This window comes from Myotis nattereri (assembly GCF_964212035.1).
Source record: "Myotis nattereri genome assembly, chromosome: 16".
Taxonomy (NCBI): Eukaryota; Metazoa; Chordata; class Mammalia; order Chiroptera; family Vespertilionidae; genus Myotis; species Myotis nattereri.
Window position 1 is genome coordinate 20,416,663 of NC_138091.1, and position 26,568 is coordinate 20,443,230.

The window sequence follows — 26,568 nt, forward strand, 5'->3', positions numbered from 1 at the left end:
GCTGCAGGTCTTTGAGCTCCACAGACGTGGTAGCTGCTCTGGTTTTCACGGTCATCTCACAAAGCACCTGACTTCGACACCACACACTCTGCAGACTGTACTCCAACTTACTGGCAGATCTGATCCAGCTTCCCCTCAGGGTGATGTCAGACCCCGGTCCCCCCCTTCTCATAGTTCTAGTTCCATGTTCTGTCAGTGCTTCCAGCTTCATTTCACATGTGGCACCTGCTTCCCCCAGCTCCTTCACAATGTGAACTCTGTTGTCCTCGATTCAGCCCAACTTCCTCAATGACTAGTCCCTCACTTCCTCTTTGTCACAGCAGGTGGTACATCTATTCTCTCTTTCCTGCCCCATCTCCTGACTTTTCCAGTCCGGAGACAGCATTCCTCCCTCCCACAAAGGAGCACGCCACTGCCTTGGTTGGCATCAGTGTTTATTTCAGGGAGAAGGACTTGAAGGCCTCCATCTATCCTGTGGGTCCTGGGGCCCCCAGCTTCTCACTTGGCCTTTGGATTGCGGAACTTGCGTCCAGCAAAGACAGCCTTGTCCCCGAGTGCCTCCTCAATCCTAGAAGGTAGACCAAGTCAGAACTGCACCCTTCTAGCCCAAGAGCCCTCAGCTTCCCACACTCAGACCCACTGCACCCACTGTACCTCATGAGCTGGTTGTATTTGGCCAGGCGCTCTGAGCGGCAGGGGGCTCCAGTCTTGATCTGAGGAGGGAAGAAGGATTCCAAGGGTTGCATGAGGCTAGAGAGGAGGGATTGGGCCTGGCCCTGAGGAAGTGGCCTGTGGTGCCATTCAACTCAGGGGCAGAAGGCCAGGGATCCCAAGAAAACTTGCTCTAACATGACAGAGGGGAGCCATGAGTACCTGTCCTGTGCAGAGCCCCACCACGAGGTCAGCAATGAATGTGTCTTCAGTCTCCCCAGAGCGGTGGCTCACCATCACGCCCCAGCCATTAGACTGAGCCAATTTGCAGCTGTGTGGAGAGGATAATCCATAAGGCCTAACAGGACCTCCAGTGAGAAAGCCAGGGCTGGATGGGGCTTTTCTGTTTTGGGGAGCAGGCACTTTGTGGGGAGGGTAATGACTAAAGTTATTTGTAAACTAGAAGAAAAGGGGGGATTCCTGATCTTGAACTTGGTTCCTGAGATGCTGGTAGAAAGAAGGGCAGAATCTTGGAGACAAGAATGGCATGGGGTGGAGGTGGGGATAGCAGGTCACAGTGGCAAAGCTCTTGGGGCCAGGCCAAGAGTTAGTCAAAGCCTTGCCCAGTTGGTGTGGCTCCGTGGTTGAGTGTTGACCTATGAACCAGGAGGTCATGGTTCAATTCCCAGAGGGGCATATGCCCGGGTTGTGGGCTAGATCCCCAATGGGGGGCGTGCAGGAGGCAGCCGATCAATGATTCTCTCATCACTGATGTTTCTATCTCTTCCTTTCCCTTCCTCTCTGCAATCAATGAAAAAATATGTATTTTTAAAAGTTAGCCCTAACTGGTTTGCCTCAGTGGTTAGAGCGTCGGCCTGCGGACTGAAGGGTCCCAGGTTCGATTCCGGTCAAGGGCATGTACCTTGGTTGCAGGCACATCCCCAGTAGGGGGTGTGCAGGAGGCAGTTGATCGATGTTTCTCTCTCATCGATGTTTCTAACTCTATCCCTCTCCCTTCCTCTCTGTAAAAAATCAATAAAATATATTTTTTAAAAAAGTCAAAGCCTTGAGGTCAGTCAAGAGAGTGGGGTGGGTCAGGAGCCAGGGGAAAGGTAGACTTGGAGTTTGAGGGCAGGACTGCAGCTGAAGGAGGCAGAATTGGGGTGGAGGGAGGCTACGGTGCACCCCAGGGCCAGGAGGCACTCACGCCTGGATGGATTCGGTCACCGAGCCAATCTGGTTGACCTTGAGCAGCAAGCAGTTGCAAGCCTTCTTCTCCACGGCCTGGGCAATCCTCTTGGGGTTGGTGACTGTGAGGTCATCTCCCACAATCTGTATGTCCACCCCCGAGAGGAACGAGGTCCAAGTGGCCCAGTCATCCTGGTCGAAGGGGTCTTCGATGGAGACCACTGGCAGGGGATGGGGCGGAGTCAGGCTAAAGGTCTGAGGGCTTCAGGAAGGGGGCGACAGGTCAGAGGAATTGGGATGGAGATTGCAATGGTGCTAAGGACTGAAGGACTGAGTTGGCAGTGGAGGCTCTGAAGTCAGTGTGCTGGGCCGTTACCAGGTACTCGGGCAGGTGCACTGCACACCTGGGGGGGGGGGGGCCTCACCAGGATAGTTCTTAATGAAGCTCTTGTACAGCTCCCCTAGCTTCTCTCCTGTGATGTGCCGTGCGGGGTCATCGGGTGACTTGAAGTCAAGGTCGTACTTCCCATTGCGATAGAACTCGGATGCCGCCACATCCATTCCAATCACCACCTTGTCTGGGTAGCCGGCTGCCTGGATGGCCGTCTTCAGCAGCTCCAGGGCTGCGGGGAAGGACAAGGGACGACTGAGGCTCCGGGGCGCCCTGTTCCCGGCTCCGGGGCACCCCGTCTCCGGCTCCGGGGCACCCCGTCTGCACGGCCCCCCCTCTGTGAGGACCCAGGGGTTCTGCCCTTCGGCGGCCCGCACCAACCCTCATTGTTCTCCAGGATGTTGGGGGCGAAGCCGCCCTCGTCGCCCACGTTGGTGGCGTCCTTCCCGTACTTGGCCTTGATGACCCCCTTGAGGTGGTGGTAGACCTCCGCCCCAATGCGCATGGCCTCCTTGAAGGAGCTGGCTCCCACCGGCAGAATCATGAACTCCTGCATGGCCAGCTTGTTTCCAGCATGGGAGCCCCCATTGATCACATTGAAGGCCTGAGAGGAGGAGTGGGCGTTCAGACCTGGGCGAGGGTGGGAGGGATCAAGCAGAGCTGGACAGCAGGGGTCGAGGTGGAATCCTGGCTTCCCTACTTGCTAGCCGAGTGACCTAAGGTGAGTAATTTTACTCCTCAGAGCCTCTTTCCTCATTCCTCTCATGGGAATACCACCTGCTTCCCTGTAGGATCTTATGCTGAAAATTAGAGAAAGTGAATGTAAAGCTCCTAGCATGTGCCTGTACACAACAGTAACTGATATGGCACTTACTACAGGCCGGGCACTGCTTTAAGTGATTCACATATATTCTATTAGCTCATTTCACTCTCTAAACAACTCTAGAAACTAGGCACTATTATCATCCCCCCAGATCTGCAAGTGAGAAAACAGGCATACAGAAGTTAAATAACTTGCCTAAGACCACACAGCTAACACACAGGCAAAGCCAAGGTTCGAGCCCAGCAGTTTATCTCCACAGCTCATGTTCTTATACAATCTGCCTAGTAACAATAAAAATTGCAACTTTTTATTTTACCTTTTTTTTTTAAAAAAAAATAGCTTTATGGTATGAAGTTGTTCATAGTTCAGGCTTTGTCTATAACATTTTTATTGACATTAAATTCAAAGGGTTTCCATAAAGAGGAAATCTGAGCTTACAAGGATTAAAGAAGATACAAAGAAATACCAAGATCCTTGCCATAAAGAAGCTCTCTATCTGATTTGGGGGTTGGGGTAGAAAACAAAATAAGAAGCTGCAGTTATTGAGCCTCAGATTGGAATGTGAAGGAACTGGGTTACCTGAGGGGGAAGAAGCAGAGAGGCTTAAGGGAAGGTTTGGATTGTGGGAGAGAAGGGAGGGAGAGGGGGGCTGGACTGAGCAGGAGAGATTCCATTTCAGGAAACTGTTTCTTTGGAGCTGGGTCTGGAAGGTGAACACTCCAGGGGCTGCTTATACATTTTTTGCTGGATGAGGCAACTCTGTCACTGTGGGATCTGGGGGGGCATCTGCACTCACAGGCACGGGGAGGACCAGGTCCGGGTTCCCAGCAAGATCTGCAATATGTCGGTAGAGCGGGACCCCCTTCTCGGCTGCTCCAGCCTTGCACACAGCTAGCGACACTCCCAGGATGGCATTGGCTCCAAACTTGGCTGGAGGAAGCAAGCACAAAGAAAGGGCGAGAGCTTCTCCCCCAGTGTTTGGGGTCATCTCAAAGGGAACGTGTCAGCTTCACACTGTGTCCACAGCCATCAGGAAACGCCTGAGGAATGAATAAAAGTCCATCCAGCTACGAGGTGCCCCGGATTGTGGGACACAGTAATAATCCTAACCAGACATGAGCCCCACGGTCTCTCCCCGTCTATCCCACATCCCATCCCTTCACTCACATTTATTCTCAGTCCCATCCAGCTCAATCATAAACTTGTCAATTTTTTCTTGATCCACGACGCTTAGTTTCTGGAAGAGCAGGTTTGAGGAGGGGAGAGCAGAAGTCAGATTTCTAAAGAGCCACGGCGTGTGCAGAAGGAAGAAGTGCAGGTATTTGGAGAGACGAACCATTGGCCCCTCCCAGGCAGGGGGTGGTGGGGGGTAGGAGGAAGAAGTTCTCCCCACTTGCCTTTTCCAGCAGAGCAGGGCCCAGAGTTTTGTTGATGTGTTCCACAGCCTTCAAGACGCCTAGAGGCCAGAGGAGGGGGTTCAGACCTCTGATCCAATCAGGTCTCTTCCCGTGGACCCCAGCTCCTCAAGAACTTTGGGTTCCAGGCCTTTACTCCAAGCAGATATTGGGGAGAGGGGGTGTCCACGTCCTGAAACCACCCCTCACAGGCTCTTCAAGTGTTGGTCTTTCCTCACCTTTGCCCAGGTAGCGAGATTTGTCTCCATCTCTTAGCTCCAGAGCTTCATAGATACCTGTGGAAGCTCCGCTGGGCACAGCTGCTCGGAATCGGCCTGGGGTGAGAGCAATTGGAAGATCACAGACAGGCCCATCCACCCCCAAAGGGCGAAGGCCTCCTCTCTGAGCCTAGGGTGGAGGCCATGCAGACAGCAGACAGACTAGGGCTTCTCCCAGCAGGGGAGCCAGGTTGGAAGAGGAAGGCCTGGGAAGAGCTCTGTGGAAGGGGATCTCGGAGAAAGGTGAGGATGTGGGACAGCTGGGGGATAAAGACCAGATGGGGTCAGGGTCTTCCAAGGCAAACCAAGTCCCGGGCCTGCGTTACCTTTGGCTGTGTACAGGTCCACCTCTACAGTGGGGTTGCCCCTGGAGTCCAGGATTTCCCGGGCAAGGATTTTCTGCATGGCCATGGCTGCAGGACAAGGGGTTGAGTGTGGACGGACAGTTGATCCCTTTAGGAACCCCAAATCCTGTGCCCTTTAAGAGTCTTCCCCACCCCAAGAAGGCAGGTGCTGGAGCTAAAAATATCCCACAAAAAGGTCACAGACCGAAGAGGCAGGCACAGCCCCCTCCCCCACTCAGAACAGCTCCTATTCCACCCTCCACCAGTCGCAAGAATCCAGGGGCCTCTCCTTTACAGCTCCAGCGAGTCTGATTCCACCACTCCCTGAACCCCTTTACCGCAAAGTCAAGCAATCTGTTCTCCATGGCTTCCTAGCCATCAGATCTTCTATCATTATTCTGTTTGTTTTCCCCCCTGCTCTTCAGTCTTCAGATCCTAGGGGGGCCCACATCCTCCACCTGGCTGTAGCCCTAGCTACCCTTCTCAGTATCTCTGCCTGCCTCTCTTCACATCCTCATTTCCCTACCCATCCTGCTTGCTCCAACTCCTCCAGTCTTTTGTAAGCACCCCCAGTCCCAGGAGGGGAAAAAGCTGACATTTCCTTCCAACCAGCACCACCCTCACCCTTTACCACTTCCACCCCCTGGGGCTGAAAGATCCACCAGACCTGAATGTCTTGGCTGGGGCTTGGGGTGAGCTCCGGGTCTAGGTGGCAGCTGGGACAGTGTCAGCTCACCCCCTCTCAGGCTGGGCATTTATCCCCAGCCACCCTGTCCCCCAGCCAGCCCCGCCTCTCTCCCTCTCTGTCCTCCCCCTCCGCACCCGGCTGGCAGCCAAGTGCCCACTACAGCCTAAGGCCCCCTTCCCAAAGGTCAATAACTACCCCTCCGTTCTCTCTGTTCCCCAGTAAAATGTCCCTCCTTTTAATTCTAGCGCTGGGAAGGAGCTTCCGAAGGGGGGCGGAGGGGTCTTCCCCTCCCCAGGACTATATTCCCCTTTTGCAAAGGTTAAAGGGGAACTCGTGCCATTTAGGAAAGGCCAGGAGTAACCTGAGCCCCGCAGGGCTGGGGAGGGGGCCTGGAAGAGGGGCTGCCGGACTGGCGTCCACACATGCCGAGCGCACGTGGCCGGCAGGGGCTGCCGCTGCCCTCGGTGGGGGGAGGAACCGAGGCTCTGGGCCAGCTCTGGAGTCTAAATCGGAAACCCCCATTCGGAAGGCGAGAGGGTCTCACCTCTTAGGGCCCTCATCGCGGCCTCTGCCCGCAAGCAAGGAAGGCGGGGGAGCGGGAGGGGAGACGCATTTAGACTGGCCCTGGCCCGGGGAGGAAGCGCGGCCGCCCGACAGCGCTGGGGCGGCGCTCATCGCCCAGGGGGAGGCCGTCCGCCAGGAGCCCCTTTCCCCAGCGCCGGCGGGCGGCTCAGGACGCGGTCCTAGCCCATCCACGTCGAGTCGGGAGTGACAATGAATGCACCGGAGGAGGGGCGGCCCTTAGAGTGTCCGCACGCCCGGACCACGCTGGTGGTCCTCTAGCGGCCTCGCTGGGCAGTGGGTCTCAGCGCAGGCCTTCTCCGCCCGGCCGGCGGGGGTGGGGGAGGGGGCCGTGCGGTGCCGGCCCGGAGAGGGAGGGACGCCAAGGCGCGGGCCGGCCGGCGGGCGAGGGCCATGGAGCGCCTGGGCTGCCCGCGCCGGTGACTCACTGCCGCCGGCCAGTCCTCACCTCCCCCCGCCCCTCCCCGCACGGCCTGCGCCGCGCGGTCCGCCCTCCAGCCCCCAACCCCGAGTGCCTTCCCCCGGCTCGCCCCTCCCCCCTTATCTCTGGCCGCTCCCTCTCGGGATTTTTCCACCCCGGGGTGGGGGGTGCGGCAGGCCAGAGGTCAGGAGATGGCGGGCGGGGAGCGCCGCCACGTGCCCGAGTGCGGCCCCGCCTCGGCGGGCCGGTGACTCAGCCCCAGCGGCTGTCTAGGAACCCGAGCTCGGGGGGCGTCGGGTGCCCAGGGCGTGCGGAGCGGCCGCGCCCAGCCCGGGAGGGTGAGAGTTGAAGCCCTTTCCCGCCCGGAGGCTCCCCTCCCCCGGGGACCGGAAGCGGCCGGGCCCCGCGGCAGGAGCGCGGCTGGTTCCCCTGAGCCGGCTGCCGGGTCCGGCCCCACCCCCTTCCAGTTGGCGGCGGGCGACCTATTCGAACTCAAGTTGTTGGCATACGTTTTACTGAAAAAGAAGAAAGAAACCCAACGGCCCCAGAGAAGAAAGGACCTTTCCCTTCTTGAAAAAGCTGCAAAGCTTGAAACTTATTCTTCCGCCTTAAAAAATAGGCCCGCCCGCCGAGCCCCGCGGGCGCCCGCGCTCGGTGACCTCGGCGCCCGGGAGCGCGGCCGGTGACCCGAACTGCTGGCCGGGGAACGGGCGGGGCTGGGACCTGAGCGTGAGGCCTGGCACTGGAGCCGATGCCGTCAGGAGTGATCCCCTACGTGGGGGTGGGGGTAGGGGGCTCCACTGAGTCGAAATGGTGCCACCCGGCCAGAGAGTGGAGACAGGACGGAAGTGTCTCCAGTGGGTGCCTTCACTTCTGAAACTGGCCGGGGTATTTTGTCAAATTCCCCTCTGCTCTCTTATTTTTATTAAGTAAAATCAAAAGTGGAGAAGCGGTAACGTGCACGCCTCGGCTCTCGCCCCCGCCTCTTCCGCCCGGCGGGAGACGCGTCCCCGGCCGCCTTCCCTCGCTGGGGTCCCAAAGCGGCCCCGGCGGGCGCAGCCGGCCGCCGGCCCCAACCGCCCCACGCGCTTTCCCTCCGGGGCCGGCGCAGGCGCGGGCGCACGCGCCGCCGCCCGCCGTTCCTTCCCTCCGGCGGAGGTGGGGGAAGGGGAGTCGTTCCGTTTAACCCTGAGTTCCCCGAACCCACTCTTATTTGCTAAATTGGCAGGTCGGTAATTCCTCCTTTTACTTTCCTTCCTCTGGCTCACTCCCTTCCCTTATACCCAAGTGTGGTTCACACTCAATGCAAATTGGAGGGAGCCTTCACCCTAACCTCTTCCTGCTCCCCACTCTTTTCAACCCTTTATGTTGTTTTCCATTGACCTCTGCAAATTTTGCAATGGGGGAGGGATTTTTTAAATTGCATTTGTACAAAGTTAGGTATCTGGGCAGGCAAGGGGGGAGGTAGGGAGGGAATGGGGAGCAGGCCCCGCCCCTACCGCCCTTTGCAAATAAAAATCTAGAAGGGGGGGGGAGGAGCAGGAAGTGGCGGTGCGAGGGTTGCTGCACAGCTAGCAGAGCCGCGGTCCGGACGGCAGCGCGTGCCCCGAGCTCTCCGCCTCCCCCCGCCCGCCAGCCGGAGCCCAGCCCGCGGCCCCAGCAGCAGCGCCGAGAGCAGCCCCAGCAGCAGCGCCATGTCGACGGTCGGGTGGGACGCCTACATCTGCACCCTCATGGCGGACGGGACCTGTCAGGACGCGGCCATCGTGGGCTATAAGGACACGCCCTCCGTCTGGGCCTCCGTCCCCGGGAAAGCCTTCGCCAACATCACGGTACTGCGAGGCCTCCGCGGTCCGGGTACTGGCCGAGCTTGGACTCTGAGGGAGGGACTTGTGTGGCGGCGGGTGCGGTCTGGGAAGGGCTGCGAAAGGCCGGGACCCGGTCCTTGCCCTGGAAGCGGCGCGAATGGCGGCTGCACGTGAGGGTCCTTCGGCAGCCCCCTAAGTGCTAAGCCCCAGGCGGTGTCTCCCATCCAGCCCGCCGCCCGCTTTCCGCGACGGGGCGTTACATCCGGGGCACAGGGCGGGGAGGGGTGCGCCGCCCGGTGCGGCGGCCCACTTCCGCCTCGTTCAGGGCGGGGCGGGCACGCGCTGCAGTTCCAACCGGGGATTATGATTGAGAAAGGACTGTGGGACCCTTGGACCCCCGAGCTCCACTTCCGGCCGCCAACTCATGCCCCCTCCACCATTGTTCCCCCTTACGCGGGAGGGAGCGTGGTCGGGGTTCCATGCTGGTCCTCTGTGGGCTCCCTGCCCCTCCCAACTTGGTTGGAAAAGACTGGGCCGCCTCATGTCCCCAACTCCCCTCCCCAAGTCTGCGTGGTGGACTTCAGCATTCCTGTGAGACCAAATCCGGAAGTCCCCTCGCCCTCCCTTCCCGCCATCCTGCGGGGCCTGCAGCAGGGGAACTTTGTGAGAAGTTCTAGGGTAGTATAAGGAATGACCCCTGCTGTCCCCATCACTGCCTCCCGGGTCCACACTGCCCGGAAGTGGGGAGGGGGAGCGGAAGTTCAAATTGGGGGGAGGGGATTTCCGGGCGGGAGGGGACCGGATGTGGGGATTTGGGGTGTAAGGGGGAGGGGTGGAAAGGTTCCTTGGGGTATCTATACTCGAGAGCTAGCGTGCTGGGTCCATCCCAGCTCCCCTTGTAGAAGTTTTCCAACTTCCCCGGAAAGCCCCCAGGGATCTGCTTCCTCATCTTGGGGCTTAGGTACCTGCACCTAAACTCTAGGTTACTTGGAGACCCAGGCGTCCGGGCCCCTAACAACTCCTTCAGAACCTTTGACCAAATAAGGACAAAGTTGCTTCTCCGGCTTTGCCCGCCCCCTCTCTTCCCCTATTAGCTTCTGCTTTTCCTGAAGGAGGGTTCTGAGCATCCAAAGGCTCCCCACTCCATTCCACTCCACTTTCCTCACTGGCTTTTGGCCCTTTATTTCCGGGGTTTGCTAAGTCTCCAGAGGAATATGCCATCTCTTCATGTTACCATTCTCTGGGTTTGAGGATCCTGATCTTTTTGTGGACTAACTTCCAGAAAGTCCTAAGAGCTTCTCAGCTTTCATAGATGAGTACAAAGCACTTAACACACACATTTCCTCTCCTGAGAAGTGAGAAGCGGGTATGCCCTTGGAGAAGGTGGGAACCTTGGTGTACTAACTTGAGTGCTTGGTTCCCCTTCCAGCCAGCTGAAATTGGTGTCCTGGTTGGCAAAGACCGGGGAAGTCTGTGCGTGAATGGGCTGACAATCGGGGGCCAGAAATGTTCTGTGATCCGGGACTCGCTGCTGCAGGACGGGGACAATAGCATGGATCTTCGTACCAAGAGCACTGGGGGAGCCCCCACCTTCAACATCTCTGTCGCCATGACTGCCAAGGGTGAGTTTTCTGAGTCTTATCTTTCTGTAGTCTGTAGCTCCAATATCCCTAATGTACATCCTTCTATGAATCTTTTGGGTTCTTCTGTGTGGTTCCCCAGTATGAATGGATCAGAGCAGCCTTCTCCCAGCCTGCTGGGTATTTAGGATATTGGATAGTCCCTCCAGTTCTTAGTTCCTCATCTTAAAATATAAAGAAATCGACTATATTACCTCTTCAGTTTCTTCCTACTTGAGGCTTTTCAGATGAGAAACTCCTTTTTGGGAGGAGACTGACGGTTGATTGTAGTCAGCACTTGGGAGTTGTCTTTTGAACCCTTTTGTTAAAATATGGAGTTGGCAGGCTCATCCATATCCATTTCTAGCCTGAACAGGAGTCAGGTCTATAAGCCTTTGACCCCTAAATTTTAGTGTTCTGCTTCCAGTCTTTTAGCTTGACACCCCCCGACCCCCCCGCCTTTTTTTTTTTTTTTTTTTTGAAAAGCCCTATTGTTTCAGAGTGACTGACAGTCGGGCCTGCTGTGTGTGTGTGTGTGTGTGTGTGTGTGTAGGGGGGGGGTTTGGGAAATGAGGTTGGGTTACAGCCCCCAGGGCTGGACAGCTGCTCAACAGCTGGCAGGGGGGTAGCATTGTGACACCTGGGTCCTAGCCTCCTCTCTCTTTCCTCCAGCGCTAATCCTACTGATGGGCAAAGAAGGTACCCACGGTGGTGTGATCAACAAGAAATGTTATGAAATGGCCAACCACCTGCGGCGTTCCCAGTACTGACCTCGTCTTTCCCTTCCCCCTACCACTCCCCACTGCTTTGGCACTCTCCTTCCCATACACACACATATACCATTTTTATTTTTTGGGCCATTACCCTATACCCCTTATTGCTGCCAAAACCACATGGGCTGGGGGCCAGGGCTGGGCGGAAGACACCTCCCCCTACCCATACCCCTCCCGTGTGTGGTTGGGAAAAAAATTTTGTTTTTTTCTGAATAAAAAAGATTCTAACAAGGTGCTGTGTGGTTTTAGCCTGAGTGGAGGGCAGTCATTAGGACTTGCCTCCTTTATCCTTGTTTGGGGTTGGGAGCAGGAAGGGTTGAAGCACTACAAAATCTAGGACTGAGCACCTGCCTCAGGCCTATCTGGCCGCCTGTTTCTAGCCCTAGGTGCAGGTGCTAGTTGAATTAGTGAATAATGGAATAGAGCCATCCAGACCATAGAATGGGCCCCAGCCTGCAGGCAAGGCAGGGACAGTTGAGTCATCCTGTGGGTGGGGCTCCCCCTCTCTGACTCACAAAATGCTGGGGCTATCCCCATGATTAGGTTAGTCTCTTCCAGAACTCCCTTGCCCCTTTATACCAAAAAAGGGGGCGATTTCCCAAGTGGGTAAGAGGTTCATTTGTGTGAGAATGATCTTCCCCTTCCTTAGTCAACAAAAACAATTTTATTAACCCAGTAATTGAAGACCCAGTCCCTTTGTACCAACCCCCTCAAAAGGATGGGATTGGGTAAGGGAGAAACCCAGGGTAGAAATATCCCCTATTCTTCAACATAGAAGGCTAGAGAAAGGCTGTGCAAAGTAGGTAATCAGGGTGGGGGTGACAAGGGTTATTAAACTAGGATGGCAGCTGAGGAGGGCAAAGGAGGAGAAGGTACGGGATCTATTGAAGACTCAGGAAAAACAAGTGGGGCTGGGGCTAGGGAGCCAAAAGAGGTGGGCGTGGTAGGGCTAGAGCCCAGAAGTGGGGTCCGCTCTGAGGCAGGATGGTCCCTTGGTTCCCCTTCCTCATCACCATCTTGTCCCTGAGTTTCTTCCTCCTGCTCCTCATCCCCAGGACCTCGATGGACAGGCTGCTTGCAAATGGGGCAGGTCTTCCGGGTCTGAGTGAGCCAGGGGTCCACACAGCGGCTGTGATAGGCTGCCGAGAGGAATGAAGTGAAACAACATGCCTGCTGGTAGAGTGGGACATGGGCACTGAAACTGAGGGCCTCACCATGTGCACAGGGGAGTACCCTCAGCTTGTCACCATCCACATATTCATCCAGGCAGATGGCACAGACATCGTACTGGTCTCCTGGGGGGCGGAAAAAAGGAGTCCTTTTATTCGGGTACTTTGGACCAGGGCCCATAAGCACTCTGAGAGGCCTATAGGTAGCTAACCCTTGCAAGTTATTTTCCCAAGTTCTACAAAGCCAGTGGAATAGCTAAGACTGGGACTTGCAAGGATAAAGCCAAGGTAGAACACGAGGAACGGAGGTTTAGAAGGGACAAAGAAAAGCAGAGGTAAGAAGGGAAGTGGGTTTTATCTGGGGAGGGGTGCGGGTGGAGATAACCGCAGTGGGAGGGGTGGAGATGAGGGTAGGGCTTCTACTATGGCCTTATTTGGGCATGGAGACTCCTGGGCAGAAAGACCTCGCCCCTCCTCACCTGTTCTCAGAGTAAATCCTGCCCACTCCTTCCATTTATGTTCTCTCTCATAATCAAGGTTGGTCCTCATCTTTCCCCCCCCAACTACTCCATTAGTCATCTTTACTTCTCATCTGCTCTGTTCCTATCCTGTCGTCATTATATGTGTGGGTAAAAAGAGGAAAGGTGCCTGGCCTGTGTGGCTCAGGTGAGTTGTCAACCAATGAACCAAGAGGTCACTGGCTGGATTTCTGTTCAGGACACATGCCCAGGTTGTGGGTTTGATCCCCAGTAGGGGGGTGCAGGAGGCAGCCAATCTATGTTTCTCAAATCGATGTTTCTATCTCTATCCATCTCCCTCTCTAAAAGAGGAAAGGTGGCATCTCAGGCTGACATCTCCCTGCCATCTTTCTTTGCCCCTTATCTCCTGGGCTCAAACTCCTTCAGAACCATACACTATGGGGAAGGTCTTCTGCTCCCCTATCCCCCTCACCCTTCTGATAGTCATGTGTCGGAATCTGTTTAAGTTGCTCTTTCGTCAGTCGGTTCCGCTGGAGCCGTTTCCGGTGCTGGATACAACGAACTATCTGGGGAAAGGGAGTGGATGGATCAGATCAGCCTTAGGGAACAAAACTGGACAATCCAGTACAAAGCATCCCCATTACTAAACCCCAGAGCCAGTCTGGTTTTAAAGGCCTCAGCTCTTCCCATCATGCTCCCTGAGCTACTCACCATCACTGCTCCCATGGCCAAAACCAGCAGTCCCACAATCCCTGTGAAAGGGATGAGGTAATAACCCAATGGGAAAGCACTGTCCGGGACCAGAAGCACTCGAGCCCTGGGAAAAGGAAGACCAGTATCAGAGGGGCAGGAAAAGCAGTGACAAAGGAAGAGAAAAAGTAACTGACTCTGGATAAGGCCCATGGATGGAAAAGGGGTGGAAGGAAAGTCAAGAGACAGAAGGGCCTGAGGCTTGGGCTCCAGATTGGCATGGAAGTGCTAAAGAAAGAGTGGGAAAGAGGGACACATCCTACCCCTTCTCGTAGACAAAGAGGGCACGCAGGTACTCGGAGCTCCTCTCCCCAATAAACACAGACGGGATCCAGATCTGTTGCTGGATTTCCTCTGCAGGGATCAGGGCATTCATTACACTGAGGACTCAACCCTCTACTCAAATGCTTTGGTAATCCTAGCATTTGGTTCTTTTGTGCCATCCCACCCAAAGATCGACTTCTTTCCCCTAATTCTCTAGCCCAGTGGTCGGCCCACACAAAATACGTGTGGGCGCGCACATACAGTGTGATTGGAACTTTGTGGCCCATGCGCAGAAGTCAGTATTTTGTGGAAGAGCCACACTCAAGGGGCCAAAGAGCCGCGTGCAGCTTGTGAGTCGCAGTTTGCCGACCACTGCTCTAGCCCATCCACCATCTCTTAAGTCTGAACTCTACTGAAAACCCAGCCCTTCAGGTCCAACCTTACCACTATTCCACACCATGTTGAGAAGTTCATTGGAATTCACATTGTGTACCACGGCTGCACCATACCCAGCCTTCTGAGCATTCAGGACCTACGGAGACAAGACAGGATAAGGAGCCATTATGGGTCTTATCTCCCTTCATTCCTGGTGCATTTTTTTACCCTCAGATTCCCAGCTCCCACTCCATATTCAGCAACCTTGAGGTCAAAGTTGCAGTCGAATCTTCGAAGCAGTGCAATAAAGACTGACCCGTTGACCGGGGCTGGGGGTGGTGGGGCAATGGGGCTGCAGGCATTGGCTGGGTGAGCCTCCACAAGAAAGCCCTGGAGAAGAGAAGTAAACAGTTGGATTTCACCTCCCTAGGTTCTGTTCTCCATAGGGCCCACCAAGCACACTGGCCCCCACATACTGTTCTCTATCTACTTCCTTCTCATTCCTGGGGTCTGAGCATTCCACCTAAGTCAGAAATCTACCTCTTCTGAGCTTCTTGAATATGAAAATATATCAAACAACATCCTTTTACTAGACCATCCCTTTATCCCTCTCCATGTCCCAGATGAGCTAACCTATACCCCATACTCCCATTCTCTAATTCAAATTCTGCATTCCAGTTTCCCACTGATTGTACATCAACTCTCCACTTATCCATGTCACTTTCTCTCAAGTTCCATTTCACACTCCCCTCTCCAGTACATACTCATACAGAACATACTCCTCTCTGCTAAAAAGAAGTGACAACACACACAAAATATAAATAGAAAAGAGGCAACAGGGCCCTGACCTGTGTGGCTCAATTGGTTGGAGTGTCATCCCATACACAAAAAAGGTCACAGGTTCCATTCCCAGTCAGGGCACATACTAGGTTTCAGGCTCAATCCCTGGTGTGTATGGGAGGGCAGTGATTGATGTTTCTCTCCCTTCTTCTCTCTCCAACATCAATTTAAAAAATGGAGTCACTTGTGCTAAGCCCCATGTCACCAAACTGAGACTTAATACCGAACTTAATTATAGTTTCAGCCACTCCCAGGAATGGAATCATAAGCCATTCTGGAATATCCTGGTCAGCACTAGTGAAGTAATCTGCCTGATAGGCCCCCTGCCATTACCGAAAGGTGACCTTGCCAAAAGCAACCAGCTTTTTGCTAATGTAACTCCCTTGTCCTGCTCCTGCCTTAAAAGTCTTTCAATATGTACAGTTCTTTGGAGTTACTTTCTATTTGCTACATGGGTTATTGCCCAATTCATAAATCATTGGATAAAGCCAGGAAGGTCTTTAAAATTTATTCGGTAGAATTCTGTGTGTTTTTTAGAATGTGTTTTTATTGATTTTAGAGAGAGAGGAAGGGAGAGGGAGAGACAGAAATATCAATGAGAGAGAAACATCATTGATTGGCTGCCTCCTGCACAGCCTTGACCGGGGATGGAGCCCACAACCGGCATGTGCTCTGACCTGGAATGGAACCTGTGATCTCTCTGCATGGGCCAAGGCTTAACCACTGAGCCACACCTGCCCGGCTAGAATTTTGTTTTTTAACACCTCTCTTTAATTTCCTAATTACCCATCCTACAAACAATTACATTGATATCTATGGCCCAATTTTTGCTGTGTGGGCATCTTTGTGATTAAGTACTACAAAATTTCTTTATCTAATTTAATCCTCACAATAGCCCTGTGAGATAACATCTATTATTATCACATGGTAAAGTAAAACTAAGACTCAGAGAGATCAACTTGTCCATGATCATATAAAGCAATAACTGACCCCAGAGATTCTACTGTAAACACCACTTCTCCCTGCCTTTTATCTTGATCCACTTTCAGTCTCCCTCACAGGGTTCAGATTTCTTAGGCTAGGCTGGGTCTTCTCCCTCTAGATTCTGGATTCCACGCTAGATGTGCTAATGCACTTTCTCACTCAACTCTTCCTACCTCTAGCTTCATCCAAGGGTATGTATGGCTCCTCAATCCCTATCCTGGATGGGAGGTTTAAGGAAACAGAAAAGAGTCAAGAAAATTACCTGAAGTCCCTCCTGGCTCAAGGCAGAACCAAAGAGAGCTGGGAGGTCTGCAAAGTCCATGCTGGTATTGTGGTCCGAAGTCTGCGGACAAAAGATTGCATGTTCCCCTTCAGCCTGCAATCGCTCCCTCAAGCGCCCCTCCCCCAACTACGCCTTTGACTCACCGCTCGAATGAGACCCCGGATGGGGGCCGCTCCCCACAGCACAGTGGCCACAACTACAGGAAGCGAGAAGGCCGCAGAGTGCATGGCAGCGGGAAGGGAGAGGCTGAGGCCCCGGCGTCCTGGTAGCAGGAGCAGAAGCGGAGTTCTGCGCCCTCTCCGCCCCTCCAGGATCCCAGGGGTCCAACCACCCCCAGGTTCCACTTCCCAGCTACATGGAGATACGGGGAAGGAACCCCGGCGCGGGAAATGAGATATCCAAACCGTTTAGTGGACCTAGGAGGGAGACACTAAATGTAGCCTTCCCTAGAATGGGGATAAAACGGGGAAAGGAGAGGGAGGTAAACACCGGTGACAGAAAAACTTCTGGGAGGGTGGGGGCGCTCAAAGAGGTGGGACTTCCGGCCAGGTGGGCCGTCTTCCTAGGTCCTGGAAAAGGGTTTCCGGTAAAGAAAGTCAGGCCGCTTCCAGCATTGGACGCTCAAGATGAAGGACTTCCGGTCCTAAAAGGCCGGTTAAAAGAAAGGTTAGAGGTGGAGGGAGTGCCTGTGGAGATGAAGGAAGCACTGAAGTTCCAGAAGACGACCTAGTCGTTCCCCTTTTACAGCCCGAATCCTGCAGCTGACCAGTTTACAAACCTCTCCTCCCTGTGGCCGCTGTCGCTGCCGCTGTCGCGGTACCTTCAGGTCTCGCGAGAGACCTCATCACAGTTCCCTCCCACCTGCTGAAACTTGCTGTGTCTATCGCGAGATACCGCCTAACTCTTGCTACCCTAGTTTACCCGATCTCGCGAGATCTTCAACACCCTCTCTATTTTCCCGCGATTCCAACTTGGTAAAAATTGCGCCTATGCTCTGACTTCCGAAATCAGCCACACCCCTTCGCAGTACATCTTTGAGCTCCTCCTTAAGCTCCGCCTTACTCCCGGCCACCTTTGCGCTGCGCGCCTGCGCCATCATCCCCGTGGTTCTGGACCCCGAGCCGCCGGCCTGTGCGCGCGCGCCCTCGCCCCTGTTGCGCGTGGTGTCACCTTGGGCGCGAGCGGGGCCGCGCGTGCACGGGACCGGGTGTCCAGGGCCATCGAGTAGCGATGGCGGCGACGGCGAGTCCCGGGGCCGGCGGGATGGACGGGAAACCCCGTACGTCCCCTAAGTCGGTCAAGTTCCTGTTTGGGGGCCTGGCTGGGTAAGCGCAGGCCCTAGGGATGGTAAAGAGGAGGAAGGGACGGGTGCAAGTAACCGGGCCCAGTTCATCTTGGGGTCTGTTGCAGTGTACTGAGCCGGCACGGGTCAGCGCCGTCCTCAGCGTTCTTCGAGGTCCTGGATGGGATACCAGGATATTTTTACCCATTGCAGGGCCCTTACCAGGCTGCATGCGGGGTCATTGCACGGCTCCCGCTGGGCGGCCACCTGAATTTCTCAACCCATTGCTTGGCTCTGCCGGGTTTAGGGAGTTCCAGGTCATTGCATGGCTCCTGCCGGTCCTGAATGGGTCGGACTGCATGCAGTCCCAAGTCACTGCTTAGACCCCCTTGGAGTTGCATGGAGCACTTTTCATTGCATGCTGGATCATTGGACTGTTTAGACCCATTGCTCCTGATACACGCATAGACTTATACTCATGTCCAACGACCTCCTGAACATTTAGTCAATGGTATGGCAGGCCCTGCCCCTTGTGACTTGTTGCCAGGCACCAGTAGGCAGTGGTAGATCTGGGACACTTGGACTCTACCCCTGTCTTCCCCCAGGATGGGAGCTACCGTTTTTGTACAACCCCTGGACCTGGTGAAGAACCGGATGCAGCTGAGCGGGGAAGGAGCCAAAACGCGAGAGTACAAAACCAGCTTCCATGCCCTTACCAGTATCCTTAAGGCAGAAGGGCTGCGGGGCATTTACACCGGGTATTGAGGCCACAGGATGGGGGTTAGGGTGCGGGTTGGCAGCTCCAGACCTTGGCCTAATAGACTGACCCCTTCACTCCCCAGGCTGTCAGCTGGCCTACTGCGCCAGGCCACTTACACCACCACTCGCCTTGGCATCTATACTGTGCTGTTTGAACGCCTGACTGGGGCTGATGGTACACCTCCCGGCTTTCTGCTGAAGGCCCTGATTGGCATGACTGCAGGTGCAACTGGTGCCTTTGTGGGAACACCAGCCGAGGTGGCTCTTATTCGCATGACCGCCGATGGCCGGTGAGTTCCAGGTCTGAGCCCGCCTCCAGCTCCATTCTTTGGAATCTAGAATTAAGGACTAACTTCTTACCTTCGCTCTAAAGCAGAGCATTCACCTGTTCTGGACACCCTTTTTTTGTTCCTGTGGGACAGGATGGTCTGTCCTGAGCTTGGCCTCTCCCTGCCTTCCCACCAGGCTTCCAGCTGACCAACGCCGTGGCTACAAAAATGTGTTTAATGCCCTGGTTCGAATCGCTCGGGAAGAGGGGGTCCCCACACTATGGAGGGTGAGTGAAGGGGCTGGAGACCCGAGGGGTGGGGTCCGTCCCAGGCATTTCTGAATCCTCTTCCACTCCCCACCCAGGGCTGCATCCCTACCATGGCTCGGGCGGTCGTCGTCAATGCTGCCCAGCTCGCCTCTTACTCCCAATCCAAGCAGTTCTTACTGGACTCAGGTGAGACCTAGAGCTGGGCCCCTAGCTCCCAGCCTGGCCTGAGCCGGGCTCTAGCTGACTGCCACTCCCTGCTCCACCTCCCCCAGGTTACTTCTCTGACAACATCTTGTGCCACTTCTGTGCCAGCATGATCAGTGGCCTGGTCACTACTGCTGCCTCCATGCCCGTGGACATTGTCAAGACCCGGTGAGTCTGCAGACCCGGGCCCGGAGGAGGAAGGGAGGGCCCCTGTTAGATCTCTCATGCCCCTACCTTCTCTCCTTCAGGATCCAGAACATGCGCATGATCGACGGGAAGCCGGAATACAAAAACGGCCTGGTGAGGAAACAGGGCTGGGGGCTTGGGCTGGAGGATTGGATGTCCCGGGAAAACAGCGAGGGTAGCTGGGTATGAGGGCCAGGGCCCCAGAGGCCAGGTCCTAGCCCCAGTGTCCTGCCCCCCTCCTGTCTAGGATGTGCTGGCGAAGGTCGTTCGCTACGAGGGCTTCTTCAGCCTGTGGAAGGGATTCACACCGTACTATGCCCGCTTGGGCCCCCACACCGTCCTCACCTTCATCTTCTTGGAGCAGATGAACAAGGCCTACAAGCGTCTTTTCCTCAGTGGCTGAGGCAGGCGAGGGGCCTGGAGCCAGTGTGCTGGGCTCCCACTCGCCTGCTGCTCCTACAGTCAGTGTGCCCCTGGGGGGCCTGGACTGCTGCCCTGGGCCCCTCTATTTATTTTCCCTCCACAGTGTGGTTCCTTCCTCTGCGGTAAAGGAGTTTGGTCTGCCCTCCCCCTGCTCCAGCTCACCCTGCTTGTCCTGATCTTCATGACCTCTCTGTCCCTGGCTGTGCCTTGGGGGAAGCTGAGAAACTCCCTGAGAATTTCCAGCCTCCTCTTGGGCGTTAGTTTCACATCACATAGGACAGCAGAAGATTCCCCCTTCTCAGCGGGGAAACCAAGGCAGAGCTGAGGGACTAGAGAGCGCGGGAGCTGTCAGGATGGTCAGAGGGTCTGCAGTGAGAGGACATAATAAATTGGATTTCCTCCACTTCCCTGAGGACATTGTAATTGGATTGATAACACTACCCCCAAATTTTGAAGAGTTGTGAGGGCTGGAGGAGGGGGGAGACTGGACAAAGAAGTGATGCCCCTGGAGAACATCAACTGGAATTTTTAAGAAAAACAATTAAAGAAAAAGCACCTGCTGGTTTTATGAAAGTGCGACGTAAATCAGTCTCACTGTGGCAGCTGACTGGGTGAGGAAAACCAAAACCCAAGCACTGTGTCTTGCTTCCCAGCCACTTGGCCAAGAATGCAACAGATGCACAAGTCAGCACAAGTCAGCTCATGTAATCCCCAGGAAAGCCTCGGGTCTGGTGACTGCTTCTGTGGCCTAAAGAGGGAGGGAATAAAGAGTATGGGAAGAGAAGGCTGACTTGTGTGTTGCGGGGAGGGCGGGAGGAGTGAGCACAGGAGCCAGACTCCCAAAGCCTGGAGTTTGAGGAACCCGAGACTTGATCTGGGCACTAGGTTGGGGAGAGTGACTGCCTTGTCTGCGTGACTCCCAGACCCTGGCCTCTAGGAGCCCCCAAACCTCTTGGGGCATAAAAGGGTATGAGAAGGTCAGCTGGAAGGAGGGTTGGGCAGTATGAGGTCTGAAGGCTTGTGAGCCAGGCCAGGGGACAGGCAGGCAGCAGGTGGGAGCTGTCCTCTTGGCAGAGCCTCTTGATAGAAGTGGAGCTCAGTAGCCTGGCATCGTGCTGGGCCCTCCCACCTCTGCCTGTCTTTACCTGCTCCATGTACATGCTGGCCTGCGCCTTGTGGCCACTTTGAGACACTTGGGGTCTGAGTCTTATACTTAAGGAATTCCAAGTCCAGAGGGGAAGATGGCACAGGAGCAGCTCGGGTTGCTGGGAGTGTAGCAATAGGCAGGTGCTGGGAACTTGGAGCACCGGCTTTGCTTGGGGGAGGAGAGACCTGTGCACAGCAGCAGCCTAGCTGGGGAAGGGGGGCGGGGCAGTTGTGGCTGATATGAGCGCAAAGGCTTAGAGGGGAAAGGCCGGGGAGCAGGTGCAGTAGCCGGGACACAGGTGGTGAAGTGTTTGTGAGATGGAGCTGAAGTGTTCAATGGATCAGTGCACAGAAGTCCTTGATTGTCACGCTCAGGAGTTTGTCCTCTACCCAGGGAAGAGTTCAGAGCAGGAGAAATTCAGTTGGATTTTCGAGTTAGGAAGATTCTTCCAGCACCATCTGGGAGAGGGGGTCTCCTCATTCTCTGGGCCCCAAGCCTAGGTTTGTGCTGGAGGCAAGGTAGGACAGAGCCCCATCAGATGTGGTGAGGAGAACGGGAGAATGTGGCACAAGGTGAGCGAAGTGGGTTCCATTAGCACGCATCCTCGCTTGAGAGTAGGAAACGGACTACTCGGTAAAACCCACACCTTTCCTCTGTCGCACTCACCTGAACAGCGCAGGAAAGCTGCATTCTGAGGCTGCAGGTGAGAGCAAGCACCCACCTTCACTCGTGCTGCGGCCACAGACGGGCCTCATGGTGTTACTAACCTCCAGGGAAATGTATGGTTCTTGATCTGGAACCGGTGCTTGGGGTGGCCTGGAGGGTGGTCACCCCTGGAGGAGACAAGTAGGCACCCCAACCAGGAGAAGTGCAATCTACGGCTAGATCTTTTTGGGTGAGTAGTGCAACTAGAGTGGGGGTAGCTGGAGCCTTGGGAATGCCAAGAACGGGTGTCCCAGCCACTCTTCTCTCCAAAAGAACTTCATTTTTCTTTTTGAAATTATTTTTTATTGTACAAATAATGTGGTGATAGAAAATGCCAAGCAGAGGGAAGGAAAACCATATTTATACCACCCCAAGACAATCAGGGTTCACATCTTGATAAATCTCTAAATTTTCAATACAGATAAATGTGAGGGCCACTATTCTATTTTTTAAAAATATTTTTGATTTTTTTTTTTTTTTTTTTTTTTTTTTTTTTTTTTTAGAGAGAGGAAGGGAGAGGAATAGAGAGGTAGAAACATCAATCACTGATTGGCTGTCTCCTCCATGCCCCACACTGGGAATTGAGCCCACAACCCAGGCATGTGCCCTGACCAGGAATTGAACCATGACCTCTTGGTTTATAGGACGATGCTCAATTGCTGAGCCACACCAGCCAGGTTCTATTCTGTTTTTTATTTGCTTTTATCTAAAACTTCCCCAAAGTAGTAATAACCTAGTGGTCTGAGACCCCCCACCTACATCCAGTGTTTTTTTCTTTGAACCATCCAACTCCATCTCACTTCCTCTCCGGCTTACTGGTTTTGAGGTTATGTTCCTGTGGTATGAAGGGAAGGCTTCTGATAAGAAAGTAATTAAGACCTCCCCCTGACCCTGTGATTTTCACTAGCCCCCACCCCCCACTAGATCCCAATAAGAAAGCCCATCAGAGCCTCTCAAAGTCCCCAAATCACCCAATCTCAGAGGCTGTGGCCAGAGTACCTAATGCCCACTGTACCCAGCAGGTCCTCACCACGACCCAGACTCAGGGCTGAGGGCCACCGTCCTGCCACCAGAGGCCCCACACGGCCATTAGGCCGGATCCACAGGAAGAGGCTGGAGCGGAAAGTTGGGAGTGATCCTTGGAGGAAAAGCAGCCAGGCCCGGGGCACAGCCACTTGCCTTCCCCTCTGCAGCTCCAGATGTGTGGTGTGCTTGGCTGTGGTCAGGGCAACAGGCTGGCCAAAGTCCAGGGCCTGTGCTTTCATGTGCCGGACCCAGATCAGCAGCAGGATGAGGACCACAGAAGCAAACAGGAGCCAGAGGAGACCCAAGATGTAGAAGCCCAGGGGGAGGAGACAGCAAAAGTCGGGGCTGAGAAAAGGGTCGTTTCTGGAGCTATCCACATTCCCTTGAGCCAGTCCTCGGACCTTTTTGGGGTCGAAAAAGTCAGAGATGATTGTTGTGGATTTTAAGGGAGAGGGGGAGGTGGGTTCTGAGGTCAGTTCTGAAGTGGTCTGGAGTGTGCTGGGTTCTGAGGTTATGGGTTCTGAGGTGGTTGGAGTTGTGGTTTCTGGGGTGCTCGGGGTTGTGATGGGTTTTGGGGTGGTCAGGGTTGTGGCCTCTGGGGTGGTCGGGACTGTGGTGGGCTTTGGGGAAGTTGGGGCTGTGGTGGGCTCTGAGGTGGTCGGGGCTGTGGTGGGCTCTGGGGTAGTCGGGACTGTGGTGGGCTCTGGGGTGGTCGGGGCTGTGGTGGGCTCTGGGGTGGTCGGGACTGTGGTGAGCTCTAGGGTAGTCGGGACTGTGGTGGGCTCTGGGGTGGTAGGGACTGTGGTGGGCTCTGGGGTGGTCGGGACTATGGTGGGCTCTGGGGTGGTCGGGACTGTGGTGGGCTCTGGGGTGGTCGGGGCTGTGGTGGGCTCTGGGGTGGTCGGGACTGTGGTGGGCTCTGGGGTGGTCGGGGCTGTGGTGGGCTCTGGGGTGGTCGAGGTTTTGGTGGTTTCAGTGGTGGGTTTTGGAGTGCTGGAGAATGTAATGGATTCTAACGTGGTTGGAAATGTGGTCTGTTTCTTAGTGGACTCACGAGTTGGAGGCAAGTAGGGCATCTGGCTGTCTGGAGAAGCAGTAGATTCTGAGTCGCGTAGGCCCCAGTGAGTTGTATGGGCTTTGGTGCTGGTTATCACAGCCCTCGTGGTAGGCACCTTCTCACTCGTAGCGCCCTCGTCATATACATCATAGTCTAGGCCATCCACACTTCTGAGAGGGCCACAGTCCTTCCCTACGTAGTCAGAGACGGGTGTTGCCATATTGACACATCGCACGCTCTCCACATTGGGGGTCATGGCCTTGTTTTCCTCACCCTCCTTCCATAAGTAGACACTGTCAGCATTGTCTCGCAGCCAGCGACTGAAATAACGGATGCTGCAGTCACAGAACCAGGGGTTATTGTGGAGAAAAGCGAAAGGCAGAAGGCGCTCTCCAAAGAAGCCCTCTGGTATTGTACGCAGCCAATTTCCTTGGAGGTAGAGGGTGTCAAGCTCCTCCAACCCATCCAGGAGCTCCAGGGGCAGCTCCGTCAACCGGTTTTCAGCCAGATTGAGCTTCTTCAGCTGGGGCGTGGACGCCAGGAGCCGGGGTGGCAGACTCTTCAGCCTGTTGCCCCGCAGGGAGAGCTCATGGAGGTGGCTGAGGCCATCCAGGGCCCCAGGAGACAATGAGGTCAGCTGGTTGAAGGAGACATCCAGGGTGGTGAGTGCTGGCAGTGTCTGTCCCAGTGAGGGCAGGCTTTTCAACTGGTTTTTGGGTATTTCCAGGGTCTCCAGCAGCGGTAGTTTCACATCGGCCTGCAGTTCCGTCAGTTGGCTGTCACCCAGATGCAGCTGAGTGAGCCTAGTCAGAGGCGCCAGGGACGCCATGGAGAAGGTGCGCAGGGGGTTCTCGCCCAGGCGGAGGATGGTGGTGTCTGCCGGCAAATCTGAAGGCATCGCCTTCAGACCCTGATTGTCACAGTTCGCTTCCACCTGGCTGGCCACTCTGGAGACCTCACAGGAGGGAAAGGGATGTGAAAGGCTCGGTAGCAGGAGCAGCAAGAGGAGGAGAGGCATGAGGACCTGTGGGCAAGGGGAGTTTGAGCGGGTACCTCACTGGCCCCAACATTATTCCCCCAGGCCCTAGCCCTCGCTGAAGCCTCCGGGATCCTTTCCAGAAACTTGGCTCCCACACCTCCCTCCACTCCCCTCTCCTGCCCTTGTCCCCCAAAGCCTTAACTGCCAGCTGCAGGTCCTTGGCTCTCATCCCTCCCTCAGACCCTCTCCCCTCCCCTCCCAGCCCTAACCCCAGCTTACGGGCAGGCAGAAGGGCAGGCAGAAAAACCTCCAAAGGCACAGAGCTTCTTCCAGGGTGTGACTCGGTCCTTCTTTCTTCCAGCTCTAGGGAGGGCCTGGGCAGGGGCAGGAAGGGAATGGGGATGGGAGGAAGTGCCAACCTGATAGGGACTCCTGTGACCCAGTGAACAGTCTCCCTCCCGGACACAGGCCCTTATCACCCCCTTCCACAGCCTTCCCCAAGCCCTCCTTTTGGCTCTAATTTCTCCCACTTTCCTTCTCCAGCAGGGAGATTGGGAGTGGACTTCTTTAACCACCACCCTCATCCAGCTTTTAGAAACCTCCAGCTGCCACTCTCACTTCCCCTCCACAGCTACATCGTTAGAGTCGCCTAATTTTAACCCTCACCTCCCTCTGCCTTCTCACCTGACTCTAGGCTGGTTTCACCCCTCCACTGTTTAGCGTTCTTGCCAAGTTTGCCAGTGCCCCCAACCCCTCTACAGCCACTGGACACTTCTCCATTATTTTCCGCAGCCTGCATACTCACGGTCACACCCACCTTGGGACTCCTAACACTAATCTTCCTGGTTTTCCTCTTACCTTTCCGGCTAGCCCTTCCCCATCTCCATGGATTCTTCTTCCTCTGCCCTTCATGAAAATTAACCAGCCCCCAGACTTTGGTTCTTTGGGCCCCTTCTTTTTTTTATGCTACACAAACCCCTGAGATTATCCTTGTCTATTCCCTTGCATTCAACTACCACTTGTACTCCAGTGACTTTTAAAATTTTATCTCTAGCCCAGACCTCTCTCTTTTTTTAAAAAAATATATTTTGTTGATCTTCCACAGAGAGGAACGGAGAGGGATAGAGTTAGAAACATCAATGAGAGAGAAACATCGATCAGCTGCCTCCTGCACACCCCCCACTGGGGATGTGCCCGAAACCAAGGTACATGCCCTTGACCGGAATCGAACCTGGGACCCTTCAGTCCTCAGGCCGATGCTCTATCCACTGAGCCAAACCGGTCAGGGCCAGACCTCTCTCTTGAGACCCAAACACATATATCCCACTGCCTTTTGGATTTCTTGAGTGCCCCAAAGACAGTAGGACAATATGTTCAAAACAGAGCTCATCTCTCTCCAAGTAGCTTATCTGCCCGTGTTGTCCAGCCTGGTGAATGGTACCATTATGCCTTTATTTCTCTACTAGCGATTTTCAACCGTTTTCATTTCATGGCACACATAAACTAATTACTAAAATTCTGCAGAAATCAAAAACATTTTTGTCACCGGAACCGGTTTGGCTCAGTGGATAGAGCGTCGGCCTGCGGACTGAAGGGTCCCGGGTTCGATTCCGGTCAAGGGCATGTACCTGGGTTGCGGGCACATCCCCAGTAGGAGATGTGCAGGAGGCAGCTGATCGATGTTTCTCTCTCATCGATGTTTCTAACTCTCTATCTCTCTCCCTTCCTCTCTGTAAAAAATCAATAAAATATATTTAAAAAAACACAAAACAAAACAAAACATTTTTGTCGATCTGACAAAAAAATAGATATAACTTTGATTGATTTACAAATAATAATAATAATAATAACCTACACTTTTTGCTCTAAAGTGACTTTTTAAAAAGTCAGGTGCCATTAAAAAAAAAAAGCCAGATGTCTGTATTTGTATATAAGGATTTCTGGTACCAAAACTTAACCAATAGTTGCAACCTTATTATGCAACATGATCAACAAGATGAAACTTTATTATATGACATATATGTATGGTTCAAGATGGCATTCACACTGGACTGCTATTGTGTTGGCTACTGATACTTATTTATTTTTAAAAGTAACATCATTTTTATTTTTGATTTTATTTTTAAAAAATATATTTTATTGATTCTTTACAGAGAGG

General features: G+C 54.4%; 5 protein-coding genes across 10 annotated transcripts; 2 read left to right on the forward strand and 3 right to left on the reverse strand.

Annotated features, from left to right (window-relative positions):
* Positions 1 to 414: 414 nt before the first annotated feature.
* Positions 415 to 6,800, reverse strand: ENO3 (enolase 3). Of its 2 annotated transcripts, none has more exons than XM_081109025.1 (12): positions 6,302 to 6,800; positions 5,052 to 5,138; positions 4,687 to 4,782; positions 4,451 to 4,509; positions 4,221 to 4,290; positions 3,850 to 3,983; positions 2,612 to 2,834; positions 2,265 to 2,462; positions 1,859 to 2,060; positions 874 to 982; positions 655 to 713; positions 415 to 568 (listed from the first exon to the last, which is right to left on the reverse strand). In XM_081109025.1, exons 1-12 carry the CDS (start codon positions 6,315 to 6,317, stop codon positions 499 to 501), a joined length of 1,323 nt encoding a protein of 440 aa, XP_080965151.1. In that variant the 5' UTR covers positions 6,318 to 6,800; the 3' UTR covers positions 415 to 498. The 2 variants fall into 2 exon arrangements, with proteins under 2 accessions (XP_080965151.1, XP_080965150.1); XM_081109024.1 differs by lacking the exon at positions 6,302 to 6,800 and adding an exon at positions 5,737 to 5,793.
* A 474-nt stretch (positions 6,801 to 7,274) lies between these two features.
* On the forward strand, positions 7,275 to 11,193 carry PFN1 (profilin 1). The gene is made up of 3 exons (XM_081109026.1): positions 7,275 to 8,592; positions 9,998 to 10,190; positions 10,860 to 11,193. The coding sequence occupies exons 1-3, from the start codon at positions 8,455 to 8,457 to the stop codon at positions 10,955 to 10,957; spliced, it is 429 nt and encodes a 142-aa protein (XP_080965152.1). The 5' UTR covers positions 7,275 to 8,454; the 3' UTR covers positions 10,958 to 11,193.
* A 412-nt stretch (positions 11,194 to 11,605) lies between these two features.
* Positions 11,606 to 17,122, reverse strand: RNF167 (ring finger protein 167). Of its 5 annotated transcripts, XM_081109029.1 has the most exons (11): positions 16,883 to 16,959; positions 16,594 to 16,747; positions 16,248 to 16,366; positions 16,084 to 16,164; positions 14,262 to 14,387; positions 14,067 to 14,154; positions 13,622 to 13,712; positions 13,320 to 13,425; positions 13,081 to 13,174; positions 12,175 to 12,255; positions 11,606 to 12,099 (listed from the first exon to the last, which is right to left on the reverse strand). In XM_081109029.1, the coding sequence occupies exons 3-11, from the start codon at positions 16,329 to 16,331 to the stop codon at positions 11,792 to 11,794; spliced, it is 1,059 nt and encodes a 352-aa protein (XP_080965155.1). In that variant the 5' UTR covers positions 16,332 to 16,366; positions 16,594 to 16,747; positions 16,883 to 16,959; the 3' UTR covers positions 11,606 to 11,791. The 5 variants fall into 5 exon arrangements, with proteins under 5 accessions (XP_080965155.1, XP_080965154.1, XP_080965153.1 ...); XM_081109028.1 differs by lacking the exon at positions 16,594 to 16,747 and having other exon boundaries at positions 16,248 to 16,520; positions 16,883 to 17,122; XM_081109027.1 differs by having other exon boundaries at positions 16,248 to 16,747; positions 16,883 to 16,987.
* Positions 17,078 to 20,069, forward strand: SLC25A11 (solute carrier family 25 member 11). Its single transcript, XM_081109033.1, has 8 exons — positions 17,078 to 17,429; positions 17,992 to 18,144; positions 18,229 to 18,435; positions 18,611 to 18,701; positions 18,779 to 18,869; positions 18,956 to 19,055; positions 19,136 to 19,187; positions 19,321 to 20,069. The coding sequence occupies exons 1-8, from the start codon at positions 17,335 to 17,337 to the stop codon at positions 19,474 to 19,476; spliced, it is 945 nt and encodes a 314-aa protein (XP_080965159.1). The 5' UTR covers positions 17,078 to 17,334; the 3' UTR covers positions 19,477 to 20,069.
* A 1,575-nt stretch (positions 20,070 to 21,644) lies between these two features.
* Positions 21,645 to 24,455, reverse strand: GP1BA (glycoprotein Ib platelet subunit alpha). Its single transcript, XM_081110247.1, has 2 exons — positions 22,968 to 24,455; positions 21,645 to 22,775 (listed from the first exon to the last, which is right to left on the reverse strand). The coding sequence occupies exons 1-2, from the start codon at positions 24,447 to 24,449 to the stop codon at positions 22,326 to 22,328; spliced, it is 1,932 nt and encodes a 643-aa protein (XP_080966373.1). The 5' UTR covers positions 24,450 to 24,455; the 3' UTR covers positions 21,645 to 22,325.
* Between the last annotated feature and the right edge of the window lie 2,113 nt (positions 24,456 to 26,568).